This window comes from Ailuropoda melanoleuca, chromosome 16 (genome assembly GCF_002007445.2).
Source record: "Ailuropoda melanoleuca isolate Jingjing chromosome 16, ASM200744v2, whole genome shotgun sequence".
Lineage (NCBI taxonomy): Eukaryota > Metazoa > Chordata > Mammalia > Carnivora > Ursidae > Ailuropoda > Ailuropoda melanoleuca.
Window position 1 is genome coordinate 27,911,854 of NC_048233.1, and position 24,768 is coordinate 27,936,621.

Consider the following 24,768-nt stretch of genomic DNA (forward strand, 5'->3'; position numbering starts at 1 on the left):
AACAAATTTAATTTTAAATAAATAAATGGCTTGTAGTTGTGTATGATCAGGGAAATGACAGTCTCACAAGAAAAATAAAATGAATTAAATAATAGGTGATATAAGCAACTAATTTTCAGCTTCTTTCTACTCTAAAAAAGCTACTGCATAATAGCTTCAATTTCTTCAGTGATGCGAATTCTAATTCTGTCCACCTCATCTCTTCCTAAACATAGGGACAAAATCAGATGACTTGTAATATAGCACAAAACTAAATACACTTTAACTTTTCACCTAGAAACTGTTTTTTACGAATTCTAAATACTTATGTAGAAAAAGCTTCCTTCTGCCAAGTAAAACTTCTTTTTGCACTCTGGCTGCACAAAGCTTCCCAAGACAGATGGGCAGCCTGCAAGGCCTTCAGATCCTTTGTTTAAAAGGTGGCAAATGGGTCCTACTGACCATTAAAGTCAGCCAGGTTTCTGGGAGGCACTGACCCCAATAAAGACATTATGTTTCTTCATCTTGCAAAGCCAGAGCAGACAAAAGAGCCAAAGCTAAAAGAAGAGAAACCAAAGTAAGATTAGACTTAAATATTAAAATCCATATCATACAAATTTGACACAAACCGTCCCTATTTCTCAACATTGCTGTCACAATGCTAACCTAAAAAAAATGAAAAGACTGACCCCGCTCTGTTTTTAAAATCTTAATCTATCATTCAACTAGGTAAAATCTCAGCAGTTGGTATGAACACAAATTGCCAAGCTCCTTTAAAGGAAAAAAAAAGAGGGCTCTCTTCTCATGTAAAACAGGGAGCTAATGGCAAAAAATCATATTTGAACATCAAAGACATTCCTAAATAATGGCAAAGTTTCTTCTTAAAAAAAGAAGTAGAAATAACCAGGTGAATCTCAAGTTATATTGCGTAAAAAAACAATCTCATGAGTTTTGAAAGGAATTTATAAGATCAATTTTCAGAACTTTTCTTTGAATGTTAAATAATAATCTTATTATCAATGATCTAAAGTAAAATAAGTTAATTTTAAAATATAAAAGGATTACTTATGCTCTCCCATGATCTACTTCCTAAATGATTTCAAGAGATCTCGAGGATATTAAGAAACATGCAAATGTCTTTTATAAATAAAAAATTGTGTTTACTAATCACATGCTCCCTAAATCAAAATAAAATTTCTTTAATAAAAATGAAGGGTACTGCTTAATAATCAGATGAGAATCATAATTCAGAGATGTTTAAAGTATCAAAGATACTTTCAAGCATAATGAACTGTAGTGATTGATTACGTTAGCCAGTCTGTTCTCAAATCCTACATTATTTCATTTGCCCCACAGCTTATTTTGTAAGAGATTTGAGTATATATAAACTTTTCTTTGAGTGTCTATTCTTTATTGATTACATCCACAGCAACAAGGAAACAAAACAAGGGCAACTGACTGCAACTCCAGATTGGCTACCGGAAGATGAGAATATGTGAGAATCTAATGGAAACAAGGCAGGGACTGTTGGAGTCCATGAATATTTCAGAAGAATAATGAAAAAGTGTGCCAGATGGGTTTGCTTGCAGCTGGCTAACAACTAAATTTCTGACCAAAGCCAAATGCTTCCTTACATAATTTATCAAGCACTTTTCAGTTCCCCTCCACTACAACCCTTTTCATTCTTTTTTTTTTTCATTTTCCTTTTCTGTTTTTAAAAAGCAATACCACCAACACTTCCCTTTCAAATTAGGACTATTATATAAAATTTTAAAAAGAGAAAAGAAAAGAACACCTGTGTGGCATGTACTGCTGAGCGTGAAGCATAAATGCAGGTGTTACCACCGAAGCAAAAACGGACAAAGAAGTGCTACAAAAGCTAACCACTCTTTTTTAAACAAAGTAGTTTAAAATAAACACTAATTGCAAGGGTTAGCAATGGCACGAATACAAATCAATTCTGCATAGCCATCAGAGGTGAACGCTCACCCTTCCCAGAGCACACTGTCCCTGCCCATCTCTCCAGACTCAACTTCCAACACTCTACTGGATATTCCAGATACAGAAGCAGCTGAGTTCACTTGTATTCTCAAGTTCTTTTAACAATAAAAATATTAACGTTTGAGCACCTCCTATGTGCCTGGCACTGTTCTAAGCATTTGACCATCATATTCCAAGAGGAGTTAAGAGTACTAGTATTATTACGTAAAGAGAATTCCCGTAACTCTCCCAAAGCTTCCCAAAGCCCATGCTCAAACTCTGCAACACTTTCTCTAAAATAGATCTGTATTATTTCTTTCAAATACAGATTGCTTTAAAGTCCTGCACACTACTACACCTTTGGTATACTCTATTGAAAATCGTTCCTGAAGTCTGTAAGTCCTAAATCAGAGGTTTAAAAGCTTTAACACTGCTCAAATCAGTGTGGCAGCTAGCCTCCAAGATGGCTCTCAATGACCCCGCCTCCAGTACTCACAGCCTTATGGAATTCCCTCTCACAGTGTACCAGGCAGGGTTGGTCTGTGTGATCAATAGTATAAGGCAAAAATGATGGTTATGTCACTTCTGAGAGTAAGTTGTAAAAATTTTTTACTTCTGTCATGGGTCTCCCTCTCTCTCTCTTTGATCACTTGCTCTGAGGGAAACCAGCAGCCACACCATTAGGACACACAAGCAGCCTACAGAGAAGCCCAAGTGGTGAGGAACAGAGAGGCCTGCTAACAACCACACAAGTGAGTTTAGAAGTGGATTCTTCAGGCACAGTTGGGCCAGGCCCTGAGATGACTACAGCTCCTGCCAACAGCTTGACTGCAACCTTGTGAGAGAAACTTTGAGCCAGAAGCACCCAGCTAAGCTGCTCCTGGATTCCTGACTCTCAAAAAGTATGCAAGATAATAAACATTTGTTTTGAGCACTGTATTTTAGGATAAACTTGTCCCTCAGCAATAGTTAATTAATATAATGAAACAGCCCTATTGACAAGCTTATTTATAACAAAGGTGATAAAAGAAAGAGCCTTTTCAAGATTCCTAAATTTCTGAGCTAGAACAGCTTTTAATAATTAGTTACTTCCTCAACACCTCTGCCAATATTACTTTAAAAACGTTAAAAGCACAAATAAAATATACTTGTTGATTTAATTATTGCATTTGGTTAATGAGACTAAGGCATGTCATAGGATTTATTCAATACATAAATTGTAACTGAGATCTGAAGATTAAATAGAAAATCAAAATTCATTTTATTAAAGTGGACATAAAAGAGTCCTTATCTTTGGAGATACATTCTAAAATATTATGGATGAAATGACATAAAATCTGGAATTTGTAACAAGATAATATTGTAGCGCTTCATAGGCATAAGGAGGTAGGAGGGTGAAGATGAAATAATATTGGCAATTAGGTGATAATTAGTTGATAGGCACTATCTCTTTATGTATAAGTGCACTGCTCTCCATCAAATTAGGGAGGTGGGGTCTTTGACACAAGAGAACGGCTAAGTTCCTCTGTAATGAAAGAAGCCTGGATTTGGACTCAGAACCTTTCTTCTGGGTCTAATTCTGCCACTAGCAATGTAAACTTAGGCAATTCATTTAACATCTCTGAACATGAACGCCAACTGCAAACTAGGGACTGTATCTGACCTGATTTAAACAATAAAAAATATAATTTGAGCAATACCTTTGTCATTGTTAACAAATAAAGCAAGGTAAAAAAGCAATAACACAGGTAAGAGAAACCAAAGTTCAAAGGTAAGAGTATAATCTAAGATTAATTAAAACACATGTCACTGAACACAGAGAATACCTCTAGAAGCAAACACAATAAAGTGTCAACTGTGATTGTGTCTGGGGAAAGGAACTGGAAGGCTAGGGAAAGGGATGAGACATTTTTTATCATAATTTTTTCCTACCTTCTGAAAATGATACCACACAAATGTACTATCTACCTTTTTTATGGATAAAATTATCCCTCAGGAAAAAAAGGACACAGCCCCACGGATTGTCTTGGAATTGAACGAGAGTTCCAGCAACACCTTAAATCTCATCAAAGTGTCTGAGACTTCCTCCAATCAATTATGTTAATGAGTATAATAGCTAATGTCTCCTGAGCAATTACATCCTGCCAGGGTCTAGAGTAAGCACCATATATGCATTATCAACTAACTGGTACACATAGTTCTACAGTAGTACCAGATGACCTGAACATTTCAGGTGGGAATGCCTAGAACCCACTGCAAGCACCTGCAGACGTTCAAACTGGTTAGGCAGTTTTTTGCCATACAAACTCCAAAATGTCAAAGGGCATATGGTTGGTTCACTGCCTCATAACTGAAGAACACAGATGCATTCTAAATGCACTACTAAAGCCTGTCACAAAAAAAACCTGTGCATTTTAGCTACAAACTGAAGCACTGCAGAAAACAGGTAAATTATTTACTAATTAATGCCCAGCAAACTATCCTAATTCAAAAATAAGTCTCAGCTTGTATCTGGCTAGTTCTATATTTTCCTTAATTATAGAATTTTTATACTTTATGTTTAAAAACACAGATTCAAATTAACATGCACCCATTCTCGGTTCCTCAATCAAAGGAAGGAAGGGAGGGAGAGAAGGAAGGGGGGGAGGGAGGGAAAGAATTAATGAGTTATGTGTACAAAGAGAGGTAAGTGTGACATTATGGAAAGAACACAGAACTCTGGGTCTGAAGCCTTGAATTCATGTTCTAGCTCCACCACTTATTTGTACACACACCCTTAAACATAAACACTTCTATCATAATAAGATGTGAAGAAAGTAGTTCTAATCCTCCCTGCCGTAAAGGAAAATAAAGTCATACCAGCATTATCACTACCACCACCACTACCACAAATTCGAAACTGAGCTAAACATCCCCTAAAACTTATTTCCTCCTGTGTTCTTTCCTTCTACGAATGACGCTACCATATCCCTGTTGCCCAAAATCTCAGTCCTATGTGTCTCTTTTTTTAAAAAAAGATTTTATTTATTCATTTATTTTAGAGAGAGAGAGAGTGCACGAGCAAGGGGAGAAGCAGAGGGAGAGGAACAAGCAGACTCTGCAATGGGCATGGAGCCTCATGCTGGGCTCAATCACACAACCCCGAGATGAGGACCTGAGTGGAAATCAAGAGTCAGGCATTCAACCAACGAAGCACCCAGGCACTCTAGTCTCTAGTTTAATCCCATCTTCCTTGCCAGACCAATTTGTTAAGAATAGGCCTCTGGGAAGTGTGACCTAAAGTGGTCTGATCACAGCAAAGACCCAGATTTGTGTTTAGTGATGTGAATGGGGCGTTGAGGAGGAAAGTTAAATCTCTTCTAGGGAAGATGTTATATGCAAATGTGAAGTGTGAACTACTGCCTCCATTTTATTACCTTGAAGAAAGGAAAGCTATACTGAAAAGGAAGTCAACACTGAGGATAGAGCATGAAGAACTGCAATGAAACGGAGTGAGAGCTCTGCTCCAGACTGTAACGGAGCTAGAGCTCTGCTCAGATTATACCTGAACATCCCACCCCTAAAAAAAACTTATGTGAACCAGCCACATTCCTTTATTTCCTAGGTTCTTTCTGACCTATAACCACAAGCATTGTGACAGAAAAATCATCCAAAAGCTAGATTCAATCTCTTCCCAATTCATCTCCTACTCCATGAAATACTTAAAAACAAGCATATCTCTTTTAAGTGTGTAATATATACATCTGGTTCTAGAAACAAAATGTGGGAGCACAGATGTGGGAAAAATAAGCCCCCTCTTCCCCACAGTTTGTCTCTCTACTTTCTTTATTGCATTATATGCTCCAAAAAATTTAAGAACCAATGCCAGTCACAGTACTTAGAGCAACTAAAATTCACCTTAATTCAGCCCATCCTAAAAAATAACAGAAACAAAAATGCAAATAATACCTCTCCAGATAAAAACTAACTAGGGTTATCTCTCTCTCTCTCCCCCTCTTTTGTGCTTTAAGTATTTTTTTCTTTTCGGAATGTTTGTTTCATCTACTCAAAAAATTTTTAGAAAGCACTGTCATTACTATGAAAAAGTCCTATTTATGCCAGTAAATTGATAGATTTAAAGAAAATGAGATAAGCACATCTGCCCTTATATAAGTTTTTCCAATTACTATGACAAATATCCCTTCTTTGCTTTCTTGAGGTCTTCATTTGGTTTAAACATATAAAACTCATGATAAGTATGTTTTAGGAATAAAGCCATTTACAGAAGGGATCTAAAAGCAACATCAGCCAAAACACTGCAAGACAATAAAAGACTATTCTTGTTCTTATTACTCCACTACATGAAAAGAAAAACTGCAGACCTTCTCTATGTTCTTTGCAGCTAGTGCCAGCACCGACCATGAAATGTTTACATAGCCCTTACAATAGGAGACAGGAAAGGAGCTGTGAGAGACCAGTGTCAAATCTATTGCTGCTTCTAGATTCACCCTTCCTAAAATATTATTCTCCTTCAGCAACCTGAAGAAGACAATCAGATTTTTTTTTAAATATTTTATTTATTTATTTGACAGAGATAAGAGACAGCCAGCGAGAGAGGGAACACAAGCAGGGGGAGTGGGAGAGGAAGAAGCAGGCTCCCAGCGGAGAAGCCTGATGTGGGGCTTGATCACATAATGCCGGGATCATGCCCTGAGCCGAAGGCAGATGCTTAACCGCTGTGCCACCCAGGCGCCCCGACAATCAGATTTTTCATCAGAGGTATCTTATACCATCTAAATAATTTCCACTCTGCTATGTGACTGACTACAAATAAATCAGATTCCCACTAAGGCAGAGATCAAGAGTTTACCTTATTTGTCACTGAACTGCCTCTTTTGCTTACTAGCTTCTTTCCTCTGTCTTCCCATCTCATTTGTCACCAGTGCTTTCCCTTTTCTTTTCGATAATGTGGAAAAAAAAATTTTGTGACAGATTATTTTAGCATTAAACTCCTCAGTTTCAAAGCTATTCTTTCTTTTCCCATTTCACCTTAATTATTGGTAGTATAAAGGACTTTGGTTTTAAAAAAAAAAAAAGTTCTTGCAACTACTAAGAATTTAATTTTTATCCCTCAAATTAAACACTTGAGGTGGACAACACCATTTCATTTCTTTATGCAGTCTTTCGATCAATATTCACAGAGATCTTTGAAGATGTCATACTAAATCAGTGGCAATGACTTCGACATAAAAAAATGCTACTGTGTTTCTTAGATTATTGCTCAGCTCATTTAACCACACAACTTCAGTAAAATGGTCACTCTGGCTTCTAATTAGTGACTAGAAGTCAGAACTTCTATTTTTATTTTAAATTCTACCCCTCTGGGATAACAGGTGATCATTGTTTTCTTTAATGCAATCCTGTATTTTCCAGTTTTTAAAATGAGCATACATTACTTTTATAATTTAAAAGCCACAGTTTTTTAAAAAGCACTTACTGCCTTTTATTATTTCAAACCAATTATTTTATTATCCTCACTCCTGGTAGAATATTTCAGTGTGTACAACAGACATTGCTCAGAAAGCCCTACTAAAATGTCTGGGGGGAAACCCACAAACAACCTCTTGTATGCACTACCAACAGGCAGCAAAACCAAATGGGCTCATCTTTTGTTTGTCCCTGATTCTCTTCCTACTCTATTTTAAGCATCCAATAAAGTGTCTAAAAAGCATTTATTATAAGACAAGCAGGTTAATGCTTTGATTTTCTCTAAAAATATTCAATTTGTTGCTCCTGCATGGCACCCTCTAAATACAAATTTTTTTTTTAAGATTTTATTTATTTATTTGACAGAGATAGAGACAGCCAGTGAGAGAGGAAACACAAGCAGGAGGAGTGGGAGAGGAAGAAGTAGGCTCATAGCAGAGGAGCCTGACGTGGGGCTCGATCCCATAACGCCAGGATCACGCCCTGAGCCGAAGGCAGACGGTTAACCGCTGTGCCACCCAGGTGCCCCTAAATACAAATTTTAACTTTTCATACCTAACAGACAACAACAGGGAGTAAATAGTTGGGGGTCTCTTGGGTTCCCTTATCCTGGAAAGCTTTAATTCTTAGTCTCTCCCTAAATAAGCAACATTACAAAGTTTTACTCAAAAACAAAAACAAACCAACCCACATTTAGTCATAGAAATACCCACAAAACTTTAAAGTTCCTATTAGAAAATACATAGATACTCTGGAAAGTATTAAGAAAAAATAGACTTTTTAAGAAAAAATATTTACAAAATGCATGTCCACATTTAATGTTCTCCTCAATTCTAAGAATATCTTTTAAGGAAGTGTAAAGTTTTACGTTGCTGTGTAAGGAAACCTTGGGTACACTGTGGAAAAGCTCAAAGGCCCATAATCTCATAACAAAGCAGCAGGGTCAAAAGGCAGAGGTCAGGGAACAGGGGAACAGAGAATAAAACAGTTCCCACACTTGAGAGGAGACTATATCTCATTTCAGAAGACATTCAAAAACTATTCAGTTGTATTTGCTAAAATAATAAAATCATTTACACCCTCCTTTAAGTCCCAAAGCAAATCTGAATTTTACAAAAGAATTTCTTATTTTTAAAAGCAAGGACTTCAAGAAGTTACTTCTCTTACATTTAAAAAAAAACCACTCATCTCTCTCACACAGACACCAATGGTTCAGCTGTCCCTCAAAGACTTTCAGATAGATAAAAGCTGTCACCTGATCTATTCAACAGAGTTCAATGGGGCACAGAGATAAATACTAAATGTGCATACATGTCAACACACATTTCACATCAAGGCCTCTGCCCCCTAATGATTCAACAAAATAGGTCTACTTCTTGGCCTTATGGCCATTCAGAAAAAGCTAAATTTTTACTCCTGCTTTAAGGAGATTTCATTCCAGGGAACAGTGAACGTGATTTTGTTAAGCTTTAGTAGGTGCAACATTTGTGCAGGAGACTTTATAACGGCTCCTCCAGCAGGGAATTAAACCGGGGAGCTCCAGGGTCTAGGACACTCGTCTGGATACCTCTGTACAATTTCTCACACTTTAAGCCTAAAATCTGTGTTCCAAGTAGAAGAGAGGATGAAAGAAAGATTAGTAAAATCACGAAAAGAGGATTTTTGGAATAAAAGGTATGATTTTCTACTGCCTTCCCCCCACCATACACCCATATTTTACACTCTCCCCACTGACCCCTTCCACCAGGGACAAGACAGGTTACAAGTGGTTCATAGTAAATGAGGCCTGTCCATCCTACACTGTGAGGAGTACATAAAATTTTACATTTGAGCACACACAGCTTTCATGTATTTATTTAAAATCAAATGGTAGCTAGGGCTGCCAATGGAAAAATAAGCACTGCCAGACAGGAGTGAGAACAACTAAACAAAATAACCTATTTTGTCATGATCACCTCAGTGGTACCAATGCTTCTGTTTTAATAAACTGCTTAGCGCAGTCGTTAAGCGTCTGCCTTCGGCTCAGGGCGTGATCCCGGTGTTCCGGGATCGAGCCCCACATCGGGCTCCTCCGCTGGGAGCCTGCTTCTTCCTCTCCCACTCCCCCTGCTGTGTTCCCTCTCTCGCTGGCTGTCTCTCTGTCACATAAATTAAAAAAAAAAAAAATCTTTAAAAAAAATTAAAAAAAAAATAAACTGCAAAATCACAGTCATTGTTCTCATGAACAATGACACAAAGCAAATGAAGTCAAGTTGGAAAGCTCATTTCCCTGGAGCTGAGCCAGAATATTTTGAAATTCAGACAAAAGGTTATTTATTAAGAAAAAGAATACACTTGAGACAAGAGATGGGAAACATTCTTAAACAATCTGTTATCTTGTTACCCCAGCCATTAAATTTCCTTAAAGTTTAGGATTAAAGTTGAAGTGAAGAGAAATTAACTTAGAAAATAAAACACTGTGGTCCTAGAAGTGAAACATCCATAATCTTTAAATCTATAACCAGGTTAGCCCTAAATTTCTGCTGCTCAAACTATTCCTATGCAGGTCTGTAGCTGATTCTCATGGAATTCCAACTGATATGCTGATGCCAATTCTTTTAATCAGGGAATCATACAAGAGTCTGAGATGCTCACTTCCCTACACAACAATTCCTGTCTCATCTGCCTAGAGGGAAACAATCCTTCCTTGCTATTTTAGTCCCAATCTACAGCAAAAAGAAAAAAATAAGTAAAAATATAAATTTATTACACAGAAAGAATACTGTTGATCTAGCAGATTGTCCGTTTTCTCAAAGACCTATGAGAAAAGAAAAAGAAATTGAAGGTATACTAGAAACACAAAGTATTAAACCTGAAAAGCCATGGAAAATAAGAAACTCTGACAGTTTCTGCTGGGGATGAAGGTAACTGGCTGGAGTAGTTAGACATTTAAAAATCTTCACTATCAATGACATTGGAAATTTTTATCAAAAGAGTATTTCTTCTTCTTTACAGGAAAGAGACAACCAAAAGAGCAATAGAAGTGGCTTCATGAGGACTAAGGTGAAAGTAAGGGTGATCTCTGAAGAAGAGATTAGGGGAGAAAAATGTACAAAAAGTCTGGTCTGGGCAAATTTGTGCCAAACTGTACAGAAGAATTAAGACTGTCAAAAACTGGGTGCCTGGGTGGCACAGTCGGTTAAGAACTCCCCCCTGTGCTCTAGCACACTCAATACCTATCATATAAAATCATATAAATCATATAAAATCTTTAAAATCTTTAAAAATCTTAAAAAAAAAGTCTATTAAAAACTTTATTTATGTATCACTTCTACACTGTTTCCTCAAACTACAGAGTATGTCCCTGTGTTAAATAAATGACTGTAAGAACGTGCTATACTGGAAAAGAAGACAAGAGGAAAGGGTAAGAAAACATGGTCTTCAAACCAGAAACCTGGATTCTGAGGCTTGGGCAAGAGAAAATTATGTAAAACAGGGGGATTTACATCACAAGGCCTTTGGGATCTAGAAAATAGACTACTTAAAAATATCTTTAAACTAGATTTCAGTTTAGAACCTTTATCTAAGCATTCAGCATGCTGGTCCTGGCAGCAGGGTTGAACTTAAAAGATTCTACAACTCTAAAATTATAATTTCACCTATTTTTATTGCATTGTATACTTTAAAGCTCTTTTCAAGACACGGTCACATTTTATAATTGAGAAGAGCATCTAGAAAAGTATCTAGTTGTCTCGATCAGCATAAGTGTTGAAAAACATACTCCCATGTGTGTCCTCAGATTATGATTAAAAAAAAAAAAAAAACTACAGGGAAGAGAAGCAAACGGACTACTTTTGCAGCAGTATTCCTAAGAGAGAGTAGGAATATGTGAAAACTATTCACAGCTCATCAGCAACAGTCACTTAGCAGTAGCATTAACTAGATAAATTTCCTATTATGTATCGGCTGTCCACAATTACTGCGGTGGTGCACATAATGCCACCTCTTTCTCTTCCGTCCAGTAAAAGCACATGAGAAAGGAACTGAGTGAGAACAGCAACATTAGAGGGAAGACCTTGATTCCATTCCACTTATTTTAAAACTTGTATCACTTACAACCTCAGTATTTCAACTATTGTTAATAATTACTGTGACTCAGCTCAGAAGCGGCAGGCCCACTGTGTCACCACCCACGAGTTGAGGACAGCTGGTCTAGAGGATCTGGAAGGGCGGCAAGGTGCAGTGCAAGAGGACTATGTTGGAGCCAAAGAGCCTGGGAGGTAATCCCAGCTTTAAGTAACTGTGAGTTTGGGGAACACTCACATAAAATGAGGAAAATAACACCTACAAGTTATTGTGAAGACTAAAAGCAATGTTTATAAATCACCAACCACAATTCATGACTCCATAAATGTTAGCTATTTTCATAGCATCATCATATAAAGGTGACTTCTAGACCTACTTCTGACTTAATAGTCCTAGTACTTATCTTTGAAAGTCATTTAGAGAAAGTATTAATTAAAAAATAGCTTTGTACCAGTGATGTATACAAGTTTATAAGAGAAAAATGAAAGGTATTAACTCAAAAAGTTCATGTTAATTAAAACTTATAATATTTAATTTAGAATGAAATTAGTAAGTCACAGATTCTTGGAAAAGGTGCAGGGATGTCTGAGAAAGCAACTTATCTTCATGATGTGCTATCTCAGCAGCATATAAAATACCTCCACTTTTTTCCCTAGAATCCTCACTTCTTAGCTCCTTACACTTGTTTTGTTTGAAAAGTAATGTGAAAAAGATAGTTTCATTATTAAACATTTTTGGAATATCCAGCTAAAAGGTCATTAGATGGTGCTGTTTTATTTTATTTTATTATTTTTTGAGAGTAAGAGTAGGAGCAGGGGGGCAGGGGGAGGGGAACAGAGGGAGAGAGACACAGAATCTTAAGCAGACTCCATGCCCAGTGCAGAGCCTGATGTGGGGCTCAATCTCACAACCCTGAGATCATGACCTAAGCAGAGATCATGACCTGAGCAGAAATCAAGAGTCGGACACTTAACCAACTGAGCTACCCAGGAGCCCCTATATGGTGCCATTTTAACAAGTCAAGCCTTAGGCAGAACAGAACATTATACAAGGTAAAATAAAGACAAAATATGCATGGGAAAAAATATAGAGGATTAAACTTCATAGAAGCAAAGGAACTATCCTGGCTGACCAAGTCCAAAACTGATGAGGGATGCCCCTGAAGAAGGAAACTATGAATATCCTAAGATACTCCTCTAAAATCACAACTGAAGCTACAAATACACCATTTTCTGAAACTTTACAAACACTACCCACCATTTACATGCCATCACCTGGCATTACTTTATAAATAAATGTTATATGCTTAAAAAAACAAAAACAAAACCTTGCTGTTACCTGCATACTTGCTTGTATAAAGTTGATTTTTTAAAAAAGATTATTAATTTGTCATAGTTTATTTCGTCATAGTTTATTTCAAGAGAGAATAGGCTAATAACAAATTATAGTAGCTCACTAGAAAGCTGATATACACCATTTTTAAAAATTAATCATTCATCTACTCACTTGCTTTTTCATCAATCTCAAGTTTCTCATTTTTTAAAAAACTCTAGTTTCCATTTTAGAGGTTAAAAAACCCACACATAAATCAAATATACTGATTTTTATTGTCAGTAATAAAAGGAAAAGTTATATTTTTGTCCATCTCAAATTATCTCATTCATTTACTCAAACAACCTATTTGAATCACTATTTTTGGTCACTGTACATACAATAATAAACAAGAAAGACAAAGGTCTGGCCCTCTAGGAGCCAACAATCTAACAGGGAAGACTGACATTAAAAAGTAAAAGTAAACAAATGCATTTATATAGTATATTGTCAGGTGTCATTAAGTGCTATTAAGGAAAATAAAGTAGGGTTACTGGCAAGAATGGCGCAGGCAGGGAGAGGAAGAACACTATTTTATATAGGATGGTCTGGGAAGGCCAATCTTGCAAAGCTGTGGGGCTGCACTATCCAAGAGGATAGCCACTACTCACATGTGGCTATTAAACACTCCAAACATGGCTAGTCCAAGTTGAGATGTGAGGTAAGTGTAAAATACACACTGAATTTTGAAGATTTAGTAAGAAAAAAAGAATGTTAAATATCTCATTAATAATTTTCATGTTGAGATTATAATATCCTAGATACATAAATAAAATATATCATTAAAATCAATATCGCCTATTCCTTTTTACCTTTTTGAATGTGGCTAATAGAAAATTTAAAACTACGTATGTGTCTCATATTATATTTATAATGCACAATGCTGGTCTAGAAAGAGGATTCCAGGGAAAGAAGAGAAGATGAACAAGCCATGAGACAAGAAACAGCTGTTTTTAAGGACCTTCAAGAAAATCAACAAAGCAGGAAAGAGTGATCCAATCAGAAAAGGTTGGAAAAGTAGGCAAAGGCCAGATCATGAAGAGTTTGCAAACCAGGGGGCTATAAACTAAATAAGTGTCCCTCCCACAATTCATATGTCAAAATTAAATTTCCAATATGATGGTATTTAGAGGTGGGGCCCTTGGGAAGTGGTTAGGTCATGAAGGTAGAGCCCTCATGAATGGGATTCATGCCCTTATAAAAGAGATCCCAGAGAGCTCCCTCACCCCTTCCACATAAGAGGGCCATCTATGAACCAGGAAGAGGGCCCTCCCTAGTCATGGGATCTGCTGCACCTTGAACTTGACTCCCAGCCTCCAGAATTGTGAGAAATAAAATTCTGTTATTTATAAGCCACCCCCAGTCTATGGTATTCTAGCATAACAGCCTGAACAAACTAAGATACAGGGTAAACAGTTTGAATCTTAATCCAAATACAAAGGAAGCTATTGAAGAATTTTACATGGAAAAAATTACTCTAAGATCCCATTGCCTATTCCATTTGTGGATAGTTGGCAGTATCATTCATACTGCTAGTATAGACTTCAAGAGATTATCTAATACAGTGATTTTAAACAGTGGTCCCCGGCTCCCTAAGGGCAATGTAGATAATAATTTAGCATCCATAAATTGGTATTAATATTTCAAAAAGCTTATTAAAAACTGTACTTTTCCTGTAAAGGGAACTTCAAAGACTAATTGATTTTTTTCCCTTTCCTTGTGGCTGAAATTATAATTACTCAATTGGTCCTCATGTGGCATATGTGATATATATCAGTCCTTGTACTCTATGTCATTTAGGGTTTTTTTTGTTTTTTTTTTAAACAGATACACTTAGTTTTTTCACTCAAAAACAAGTTCAGGCTCATGGAAGAGAGGAGTGGTATGTTCAGAAATCAGTCACTTCACTTAATCCCTTCCAAACAGATGAAAACACTGAGCCCACAGATGTCCTAAGTCACAGGCCAGGATTGGACTCCTGGCTTCTGACTGTGCATCCAGCTCTAATTATGGTTTCACAAGCATTCATACGTTCCTTTTAAAAATTATAAACTTATCTAAGGACGAATAACAATTTATGCTAAAAAAAGATAGATGATAAAAACCCAGTAAAAAGAGCAAAGAGATTTTTAAAAAGATGATTTATTTATGTAGTAAGTGCCTTATATTTATATGGTAAATCTTATCTTTACATAAATTCATTAATAAAAACAAAAGTAACATCATATATACACTCTTTTAACTTTTTGATCAATGAATAAAGGAATTCATTCATGCAAGAGACATTATCAGTGCTGACCATAAAAAGAGACAATGTAGGTCAGGTCGTAATGTCATAAAGACCAGTAGTCTCCTTCTTAATATCTTTCCTATAAGAAGTTAAAAGATAATCCCATTTGATTATAAGGTTATCCATGTGGTCCCTACACCGGCAGATTTTACAATCTGTACGATATAGCGCATGTTACTAAGGAGGTGGCAAATGTAGTGGTTATGGACATGAATGAATCACATTGCCAGACAAGACTTTTCAATCCAGGGCTCAGGCTTCTGTTCCATTTGCTAATACAGGACACACCAGCATAGGGAGCTCAGAATATGAGACGAAGACACTTATGTCCATCCCTCCTCCCATATAATCACTTACTATATGAACCTGGGTGAAGTACTTAAACTCCCTAGTCTCCATTTCCTTACCTGCCAAACAGAGAAGATGATGCCACCTCCTAAGGTGGTCGTCAGGATTAAGTGAAGCAATAACTGTGAAGATCTACCAAAGTGCTTGCCACGTGGAAAGCAGTGGATAAATATTAGGTTATTATTGGTATTTCATTGTAGATTCTTACAGAATGGTGACTGTCACCTATATACCCTACAACCTGGCACGCTCTAAACAATAAACATTGAACAATTACTCCAAAGTGTACTGGCTAGTTATGGCTTTCCTAAAAACAAAATTTAGGTTGTTATCTATCAGAAATGTTAAGGGTTTGGATATAATAGCACTTGTTTCCTAAAGTATCTTATGTAGGAAAACTGTCTCTACCCTACGATGAATTTCAGAAGAGGAAAATGTTTTCTTCTCTATGAAGCCTCATGAAAATTTTGACTAACAATGCACTGTATTCTAGACGTTTTTATTACTCCAAGTGTATCTGTGACCAGCAGAATTATTACAAGCAAAAGGATGTACTCAGGAATTTCAGAACAGTCTGTCTTAACACCTCAGCAGATGTTACTTGTACTCCTCCAGCCTCTTTTGTCTCTCCCCATCCCCCTTTTCTTTCCCTTTCTCTTACTATTTTCTTCTTCTCCAAAGACACATCCTTCTCTCGTCCCCTTTCCCTTCCTGTCTCATCATCGCATATTCTGAGCTCCCTAGGCTGCTATACCCTGCATTAACCAATGGGACAGAAGCTTGAGTCCTGGGGTCATTACTCAGAGTTTAACTGCACTCACTACTGGGCCAATTTCACTATAGAGAGTTTTATTTCCAGTGGATTTTTACAATCAAGTTAGCACTGTACCATAGTAACTAGACCTTGAATCTTCTTTGGCCTCATTAGAATGGAGGCTGATCCTTGTATTTCTCCTTCCCCAGCCTTCCAGTTACCAGGATAAACCTTTAAACTCCCAAACATAATCCATCCTGGGCCAAGGACCATGTGGAATGTATAATGGGAAACCTCCCTAAACTGGAGGCCAAAGGCCAGAAAGGGGCGCTCTCATATCCCATCACACTTCATTTCCAGAACCAACAGAAAGACACCTTGAAAATCCAAACTACCACCTCAGCAGGAGGAAGAAAGGTTTTCTCCTCGCCTGGCAACAGCCCAGCCAATAAGAGACTGTCACAACTCAGTGACACTGAAAAGCTACTACATTTTGAACTCCCAGTTTACCCCAATGGACTTTTTGTTTATAAGAGCCCCTCCTGACTCCTCTTTCCTCTATAAAAGAGGGGTACTCCACTTTTTTCTCCAGACTTGCCTATGGTTTTGCTGTAGCTTGCATGTCCTGAATCACAATTCTCTGCTATTCTTGAATAAAAACACACTTTTCCTGTGAAATTACTTGGCAGTTTTATTTTTAAGATTAACAGTGACAAGATAACTAACAACCAAGATACTACCAATGGTGGTCAGATCAGGGCAGCTCTAACCCCTGAAGCCTGTACAACAAGCCAGTTTTTAAAAGGCATACTTTAACAGTCTTAACTGTGACATGCAGTCTGGAATAGGGACAAGCCTGAAATGCTTGCTAAACTCAAGTCAAGCTCATCTCTTTTCTAAGCTTAAATAAAATAACTATGGAGCATAGTGTACTGGAACAGCTAGGCTCTAGTCTGATGTCTGCTGCTAGTCAAATGTGTTCTCTGAGAGGGTCCTTAATCTCTCGGCCTTGGCTTCTTCGCTGTAAATAATGTCTAAGGTCCCTTTCAGAACTATCGTGGCATGACACTCTCAGTATCAACCAAACTGTGTACAGCTGAACTTTGAACAACACAGGTTTGAACTATGCAGGTCCACTTACATGCAGTGTTTAAAAACTAAGTACAGTACAGTACTGTAAATGTATTTTCTCTTCCTTGTGATTTTTCTTTTTTTTTTTTTTTTTTTAAGATTTTTATTTATTTATTTGACAGAGACAGAGACAGCCAACGAGAGAGGGAACACAAGCAGGGGGAGTGGGAGAGGAAGAAGCAGGCTCATAGCTGAGGAGCCTGATGTGGGGCTCGATCCCGTAACTCCGGGATCACGCCCTGAGCCGAAGGCAGACGCTTAACGACTGCGCCACCCAGGCGCCCCCCTTGTGATTTTCTTAATAACATTTTCTTTTCGGGGTGCCTGTGTGGCTCAGTCGGTTAAGCCTTTGACTCTTCATTTCCGCTCAGGTCATGATTTCACAGTGGTGAGACCGTCAGGCTCCCTGCTCTGTGCGGAGTCTGCTTGAGATGCTCTCCCTCTGCCCCACACGCACATGCGAACATGCGTACACACGCATTCTCTCTCTAAAATAAATAAATAAATCTTAAAAAATTTTTTCTTTTCTTGGGCGCCTGGGTGGCTCAGTCGGTTAAGTGTCAGCCTCTTCGTTTTGGCTCAGGTTAAGCGTCAGACTCTTCATTTTCACTCAGGTCATGATCTCAGGGTCCTGAGATCCAGCCCCATGTCAGCCTCCCTGCTTAGCAGGGAGTCTGCTTGTCTCCTTTCTGCCCTTCCCCTCCACTTGCCTTGTTCTCGCTAATAAAATAAATAGATCTTCAAAAAAAGTTTCTTTTCTTTAGCTTATTTTAAGAATACAGCATATATGTAATATACATTATGTGTATTATCTGACTATTTATGTTATCGGTAAGGCTTCCAGTCAACAGTACGCTATTAGTAGTTAAGTTTTGGGTGAGTCAAAAGTTATATGCAGGTTTTCAACTGTATTGGAGGGATAAGCCCTCCTACCCCCACCTTTGTTCAGAGGTTAACTATATTTCAATTTAGACCATAGTCTTCACTGCCTCAAAGCTCTTCTGGAAACCACACCCAAGAAAACCAAAGCTAAAAATAAACAGAGGCACCAAGGAAGAGATTTAAACAAGGGCCTATGGCAGGGATCGCACCCATCATACTTCAGTACTCCTCAGCAGAACTAAATCCAAACTACCATTGGAACCCTTTAAGAATATTCTGGCCACCACAAATTTGTGGACTCACAGGTAAACTTTATACTCATTCATCTATTAAACACTACGTATAAGGTACTATGCAAGAGAGAGGCAAAGACCATAGCCCCCTCTTGGGGACTTGCATATTTACCTTACTTAAATAAAGGTCCTTCATTTCTCTATTGCCTAAGACATTTGCTGCTGTAAATCAAGCCATGTAAATTCTTACAGCTAGGTCTTAGAGGAAATGAGAGGCATAAAAGAAAATTTCAAAATGTCGTCTGCTTTTCTACATGTCAATTAATTCCAACAACTTCTATTTATACCTTTCTTCTTTATGCAATAATCAATTTGAAACACGTATTTAACATTTAAATAAAATGTAAATATTTCTACTTTAATATCTAAAAAGGGACATATTTGTTTACGGATAAAGTGCATTTTAAAAATACACAGTGAATAGGAGAAGCACAACATCTAAGATGAACTAAAGAAAGGACAATAGGAAATACCAGTATATCAGGGGGGGTGTGTGTGTGTGTGTGTGTGTATACATACACACACACACACACACACTTGAAATATATATATACCGAAGAAGTCTTTTCCACTGTTGGTAAAGCTAGGCTTCATTAGGGGGAGTGTCTAAAAAACAATCTACAGCCCTGATAACTTTATCATAAGGTTTTAGTCTATTTAACTGTTACTTCATCATATGGCTTATGTCCTTGATTTTATTTCAATACCCCACCACCTGCAGAGTGTGAATTCTAGGAACATGCATATGTTAAGAAAAAAATCTATAAAGCGATCGGTAGAATTTATATTTAATAGAAGTCAACTTAGACCTTTTACAGGCAGGGTGACAACTTGCTAAGAAACAGTGTGATAAAAATAGATCGGTTCCATTAAAGTAAAATAGAAACTTAACTATATTTAACTTTGAAATTAATGCAGCAAAACAGAAACAACCTCCTGACTAATTTGCCTAACTCACTGGCCTTGTTTCCTCCTCCCCAAACGAAGCTCTGTGGAAACAGTCAAGAAGATGGTTAGCTGGGAACATGATGCTACATTCTCTTGTTTTCCTCTCATCTTACTGGCCATACTTCCTAATCTCTTCAGCTGTTTCCTCTTCATCCTCCTCACCTCTGACTGCTGGAGTGTCTCTAGGATTCAACCCTTGAGCCTCTTCTCTTTTCTATCTATACTCACTCCCCAGGTATATTGGTGTCATCCAATTTCATGGCTTTCAATTTATGTCTATATAAAAATTTTGACCCCTGAGAGATGCCTTGCCTACTTGACATCTCCATTTGAATACCTAATGGATATCTCAAACTTAACATGCCCAAAACTGAACTAATCTTTTCCCACCTGCTTCTCTATCAGTCTTCCTATTTCAGTAAATAGAGGTGTTTATAATTGTTTAGACCAAAAATCTTAAGAGCGATCTTTGATCACTTTCTCTGAATATGAACACCATATCCAATTCATCAGCAAGTCCTGCTGGCTCTACCTCCAAAATAATCCATCTTTGTACCACTTCACTGCTACTGCCTCGGTCTAAGCCACCAACACTTCCCACCTCACACATCAAAAAAAAGCTTCCAAGCTGGTCTGCTTCTAACCTTGGCCCTAACATTGTCTAATCAACAAGGCAGCCCAGCAATCCTTTTTGAGAGTACATCAAGTCTCATCATTGCACTGCTCAAAAAACTTCCCAGTAGCTTTCCATCTCAGAGTAAAAGCTCACCAATTGTCCATTAGGCCCTACACAATCTCCCCTTCCCTTTCTCTGTGATTGTATCTACTATCTTTCTCCTCCCTCAACTCCAACTACCTTGGCCTCCCTACTGGCACCTGCACAAATTGGACACTCTCCCACCTCATCCCTGCATGCACTGTTTCCTCTGCCTGCAGCGCTGTTCCCCAAGACAATCCACATGGCTTGCTTCCTCATCTCTCTCAAGGCTCTATTCTAAGGTCACCTTTTCTGTGAGGCCTTCCGTAGCCATCTCATTTAAAATCTGCAATCCTACCATCCCACCATTTAGCTGGCACTACCCTAGTCTCATTTCCCTGCTTTACTTTCCCTTGTAGCACTTACTGTCATCTAGCAAACCATATATTTCATCATTTGTTTACACTAAATTATAATAAGCACTATGATCACAGGGATTTTTGACTGCTTTGTTCACAGCTGTCCCCAGGGCCCGGAACACATTCTTTTTTTTTTTTAAGATTTTATTTATTTATTTGACAGACAGAGAGACAGCCAGCGAGAGAGGGAACACAGGTAGGGGGAGTGGGAGAGGAAGAAGCAGGCTCCCAGTGGAGGAGCCTGATGTGGGGCTCGATCCCAGGATTCCGGGATCACGCCCTGAGCCGAAGGCAGACGCTTAACGACTGAGCCACCCAGGCGCCCCCTGGAACACATTCTACACCTTAAGTCTTTCAAAACTATTAGCTGAATGAATCACTGATACTGAAATACCATCAGACAAAAGTATTACTTCAAAACACCAAATATTATGAGCAGAAATCTCAAGCATCCACACTCATGCATAGTCTTCAAAAGCAGAAGACAGTTAGTGTCTAAAAAATGCAATAGAAGTTAATTTTTTACTGCTTAATTTTGTTAAAGCCATCTGCACTGTGCCTGAAGAGTCCCAGGCCACACCTACAGGTGTTTTAGCTTTACGAGGCATATAAACTTGAGATAGAAAAGAAAAAAATAAGGCGTTTTCATCAGTTACTACTGACAAAAGGCCTCCAAGTGACCCGTTACTACAAATGATTAGGATGTTTAGGGGAGAAAGGACTCTAGAAAAATAAAATAATCCCTTCAATCCCCAAAGAGGAATCCCTCCAAATCTCTCTGCAGACATGTTTTCTGACTTCATATCCCTTAACAAAGCCATTCTTAATACGTACATAAAATCTTAACTGAAGAAAGAACATGATTATATAACTACACATACAGAAGAACCTGGTACTCATCCATTTTTTCCAAAAATCTTTAACTAAAACTAGACTTACAGTTTTTGTTGAAAATGTTTTGCTGTGAGCCTGGCTTAAAAAGATACTTGCTTAGCTAAGACACCGGCTGATCAGTACTCTTACAGCTGAACACATTTGTTTACTATTGTTTATTATTTAATACAGCTTTCCCAGTCCCCTTTATTACTCCCCCAAAAAGTAAAAGAGGAAACAAAAATACACACTGGTGCAAGCAATAAGGCATGCTATGTCCAAAGCAAGCTGTTCTGGAAAGCTATGACCTAAGTGTTTAACACTGACACAGATAAAGTTCAGGCGATAGATGTCACTTGTCTCACCCACTAACAACAACAACAACAAAATGAAGATTCAGATCCCAAGAAGGCAAGCAGAAAGAAAGAGGCGTGAAAAATGAAATCGGTCTTTTCTCCCGGGCTCCTCCCGGCACTGCGCACTCATTACCTGCCCCCCCCCCATCATCCTTTAACGGCCCCTTTTCCCAGCATCGGTTCCCAGCTCAGCCCTGCACTGCGCCATCAAATGGGTAAAGAGGAGGGACCGGTGCCCCTCCAGAAAAAGCCAGGCAGTAACACACGGTGCACCCAAGTGAGGGGAGAATGTCCAACTACTAAACTCAGAAACAGTGTGGGCAGTGTCAACAAAGCGTCGTGCCGAGTCCCAAGCGATCAAAGGTCCTCCCCAGCTCCCGTGACACTGCCAAATAGACAGGATTCCAAAAGGTGACTTGACCGTCATCACCGAACGCGAGGCGGGAAGCGGCGCAGACCGAGAACGGTCAAGGATGAAGTCCAACCAGCCTCCCGCCTGCACTCCCCTGCAGGCCGTCACCGCTTCGGTGGGCGCGACCCCCGCAGCCCAGCGGTCTCTGTCGCCGCTTCCCTCGAGGGGGCCTGAGCGCCGCGTCACGTGCCAGGGCTGAAACTTCACAGTCGGGCGGAGAGGGTGGGGGGTGGGATAGATGCACCGAGTCACGGCTAGGCCGGGGAGTTAGCGCGCCCGGTGACTCACCGGCCGCCTCCGCATGCAGCTGCGGGCGAGGGGGCCAGCGTGCCGGGTGGGGACCGTGCCCTCGAGGCCGCCCCCGTCCCCGTTATTAATAACCCGCGCCTGGAAGGCAAAAGCCTGAGGCGGGCGTCCTCAGCCGCGCGGCGCCCGCGGGCTCAGCAGCGCACCCTGCACGCGGAATAAATAACAATGTCATTAAATCGCCGCCCGGGCGCCGGTCCGGATGGAGAGCGGGCGCCACCGGGAGCCGACTTTGTCTAGAACCCGCCTCCCGCGCGTCCCCGCAGCGTCCCTCGCGTCCCTGAGGGGACCCTCGCGCCGCCGTAGCCCGGCCTTACCCGCCAGCTCGTCGGGCTCCAGCCCGCTGTCTGCGTCGATCCCGCACAGCACGAAGTAGTGCGCGAAGCGGCAGGCGGCCGGGGAGGAGCCCGAGCCCGGGCCGGGCGCCGCGCCGCTCCCGCTCATCCCGGCCGCGCTGCTCCTGCCGCCGCCGCCTCTCGGGAAGGCTCGCCGCACCGGCTGCTGTCTCCGCGCGCCTGTCCTAGGTCGACACCGGCGCGCCCATGGCCGCGCAGCTGCCGCTCGTCACCGCAGCCTCGCTCCTCGCTCGGCGCCGGAGAAGCGACCGCGAGCTCGCGCCCAGTCGGTCCCGATCTTGGTCCCGGGTGGGGGAGGGGCGCGCAGGGGGAGTGTCGGCGTGAGAGGCTCGCGCCGCCGCAGCTGCGCTCGCTAGCTGGAAGCCGCGGCGTCTGGCGCCCGCCGGTCAGCTGAACGGCGCTCGGGCTGTGGGAGCGCTGGGAGGGCGGGGGCGCCGAGGATCGGCGCTTGGGGTGGGAGGGGGTGGAGAGGAGGGCGCGCTCGCGAGGGGCGGGAGCGCGCTCTCCGGTCGTGTGCGCGCGCGCGCACCTCGGGCTCCGAGGGAGCGCCTGGCGCGGGCAGGATTCGTGCCCGCTAGCCGGGGCCGCGGCGAAGGGGGCGGCCGCACACACGCCTGCATGGCCTCCGCCAGCCAACTACAGGGTTAGCCGCAGCGCAGGATCCTGTCTTTCAAAGGAGATGCTACCTATCGTAATTAAAAAAAAAAAAAAAAATGCAGCTTTGGGGAAGGTTAACAACCAGTCGGAGATCATTTCCCACAACGGCCTGGACCATCAACGTCTTTTAAACTGTGACATGTGGAAATACCTGTCTCGTTTTGAGATCTTAGTCCTTGAATCTTTCCCTCAGCACTCACCCCATCTACAAGCCATCCTTACTCAGTGAATTCGTGACAACTCAATATCCACAAAGCGTTGAGACTTCTATAAGGGCAATTGCCTATCCCCCTTCTGTATTTTATCCTGACATTTTCCACGTCAGTGTAAAGTAGCCAAGGCTCTCCAGTTAGTTCCCCAGCTCTGTACTCGGTTGATATTATCAGCTCTCCCTGCAGGTATAATTGGAGGCTGATAAGGCAACAGAAATTAGACCCTGAACTCTGCTCCTCAAAAGGAGCTTTCTTACCCTGCTCTTCCCTCTGAGATTCCATTCTACAGAAGGAGTTCACCAACCAGGTTTTATTCCTTTGGAAGGTGAAAAACGAATCGATCCATTTCCACATGGTCTTTTTTTCCACACCACTCCCTACGTTTCTGTAAGGATTTCGGTATTGGGGGGAGGGAGGGCAACACGCACACCACTGGTAGGCATCACGCATACCACTGGTAGGCACGCAAACCTTCCAAGCAGGTGCGCGGAGAGATAGAACAATTATTTGACTGAATAATCTTCCTGGAGGATACCTATACGTGCGTACTACCATTTACTATAGCTTCTATCCTCTCTTTCTTTCTTCAATTTTGAAATGTAAGAATCAAGGAATCAGGGTGAACGACGGTGTGGGTAATTGACCTTTTGCTCCTATTGCACCCTGCCCTCTTTCTTCAAAGCACTCGTAATGACTTTTTCTGTTTGTCTTAGCTGGATTGTAAGTGCCACAGAGCAGAAGTCATGCTCTGTGTTTCATCATATTTCTAGTATCTAGCAGAACACTGGTCCCACTGAGCCCTTCAATTTATTTTTATTGAATGAATGAATGAAAGGTTATCTAGATAGTAAAAAGTTGTTGATGCTACTAGGAAATATACAAACTTTAATATCTGTAACATTTGGGAACATATGCTAACTTGGTGTTATAGAATTATTGCTTTTCCTCCTATAGAGAGTACTGAAATACATAA

General features: G+C 40.1%; 1 protein-coding gene across 3 annotated transcripts in view; it reads right to left on the reverse strand.

The window, feature by feature from the left end:
* Positions 1–23,379, reverse strand: part of DENND5B (DENN domain containing 5B) — a 188,113-nt gene extending 164,734 nt beyond the window's left edge. For 2 of the 3 annotated variants that reach the window (XR_004621419.1, XM_034646078.1), the window contains exon 1: positions 22,888–23,379. Coding sequence is in view for 2 of the 3 variants with exons in the window: in XM_034646078.1 (XP_034501969.1) it covers positions 22,888–23,014 (127 nt within the window). In the remaining variant the exon portion in view is untranslated. The remainder of the gene's footprint in view (positions 1–22,887) is intronic. The other variant, XM_034646079.1, reaches the window with a different exon arrangement.
* Positions 23,380–24,768: the final 1,389 nt, after the last annotated feature.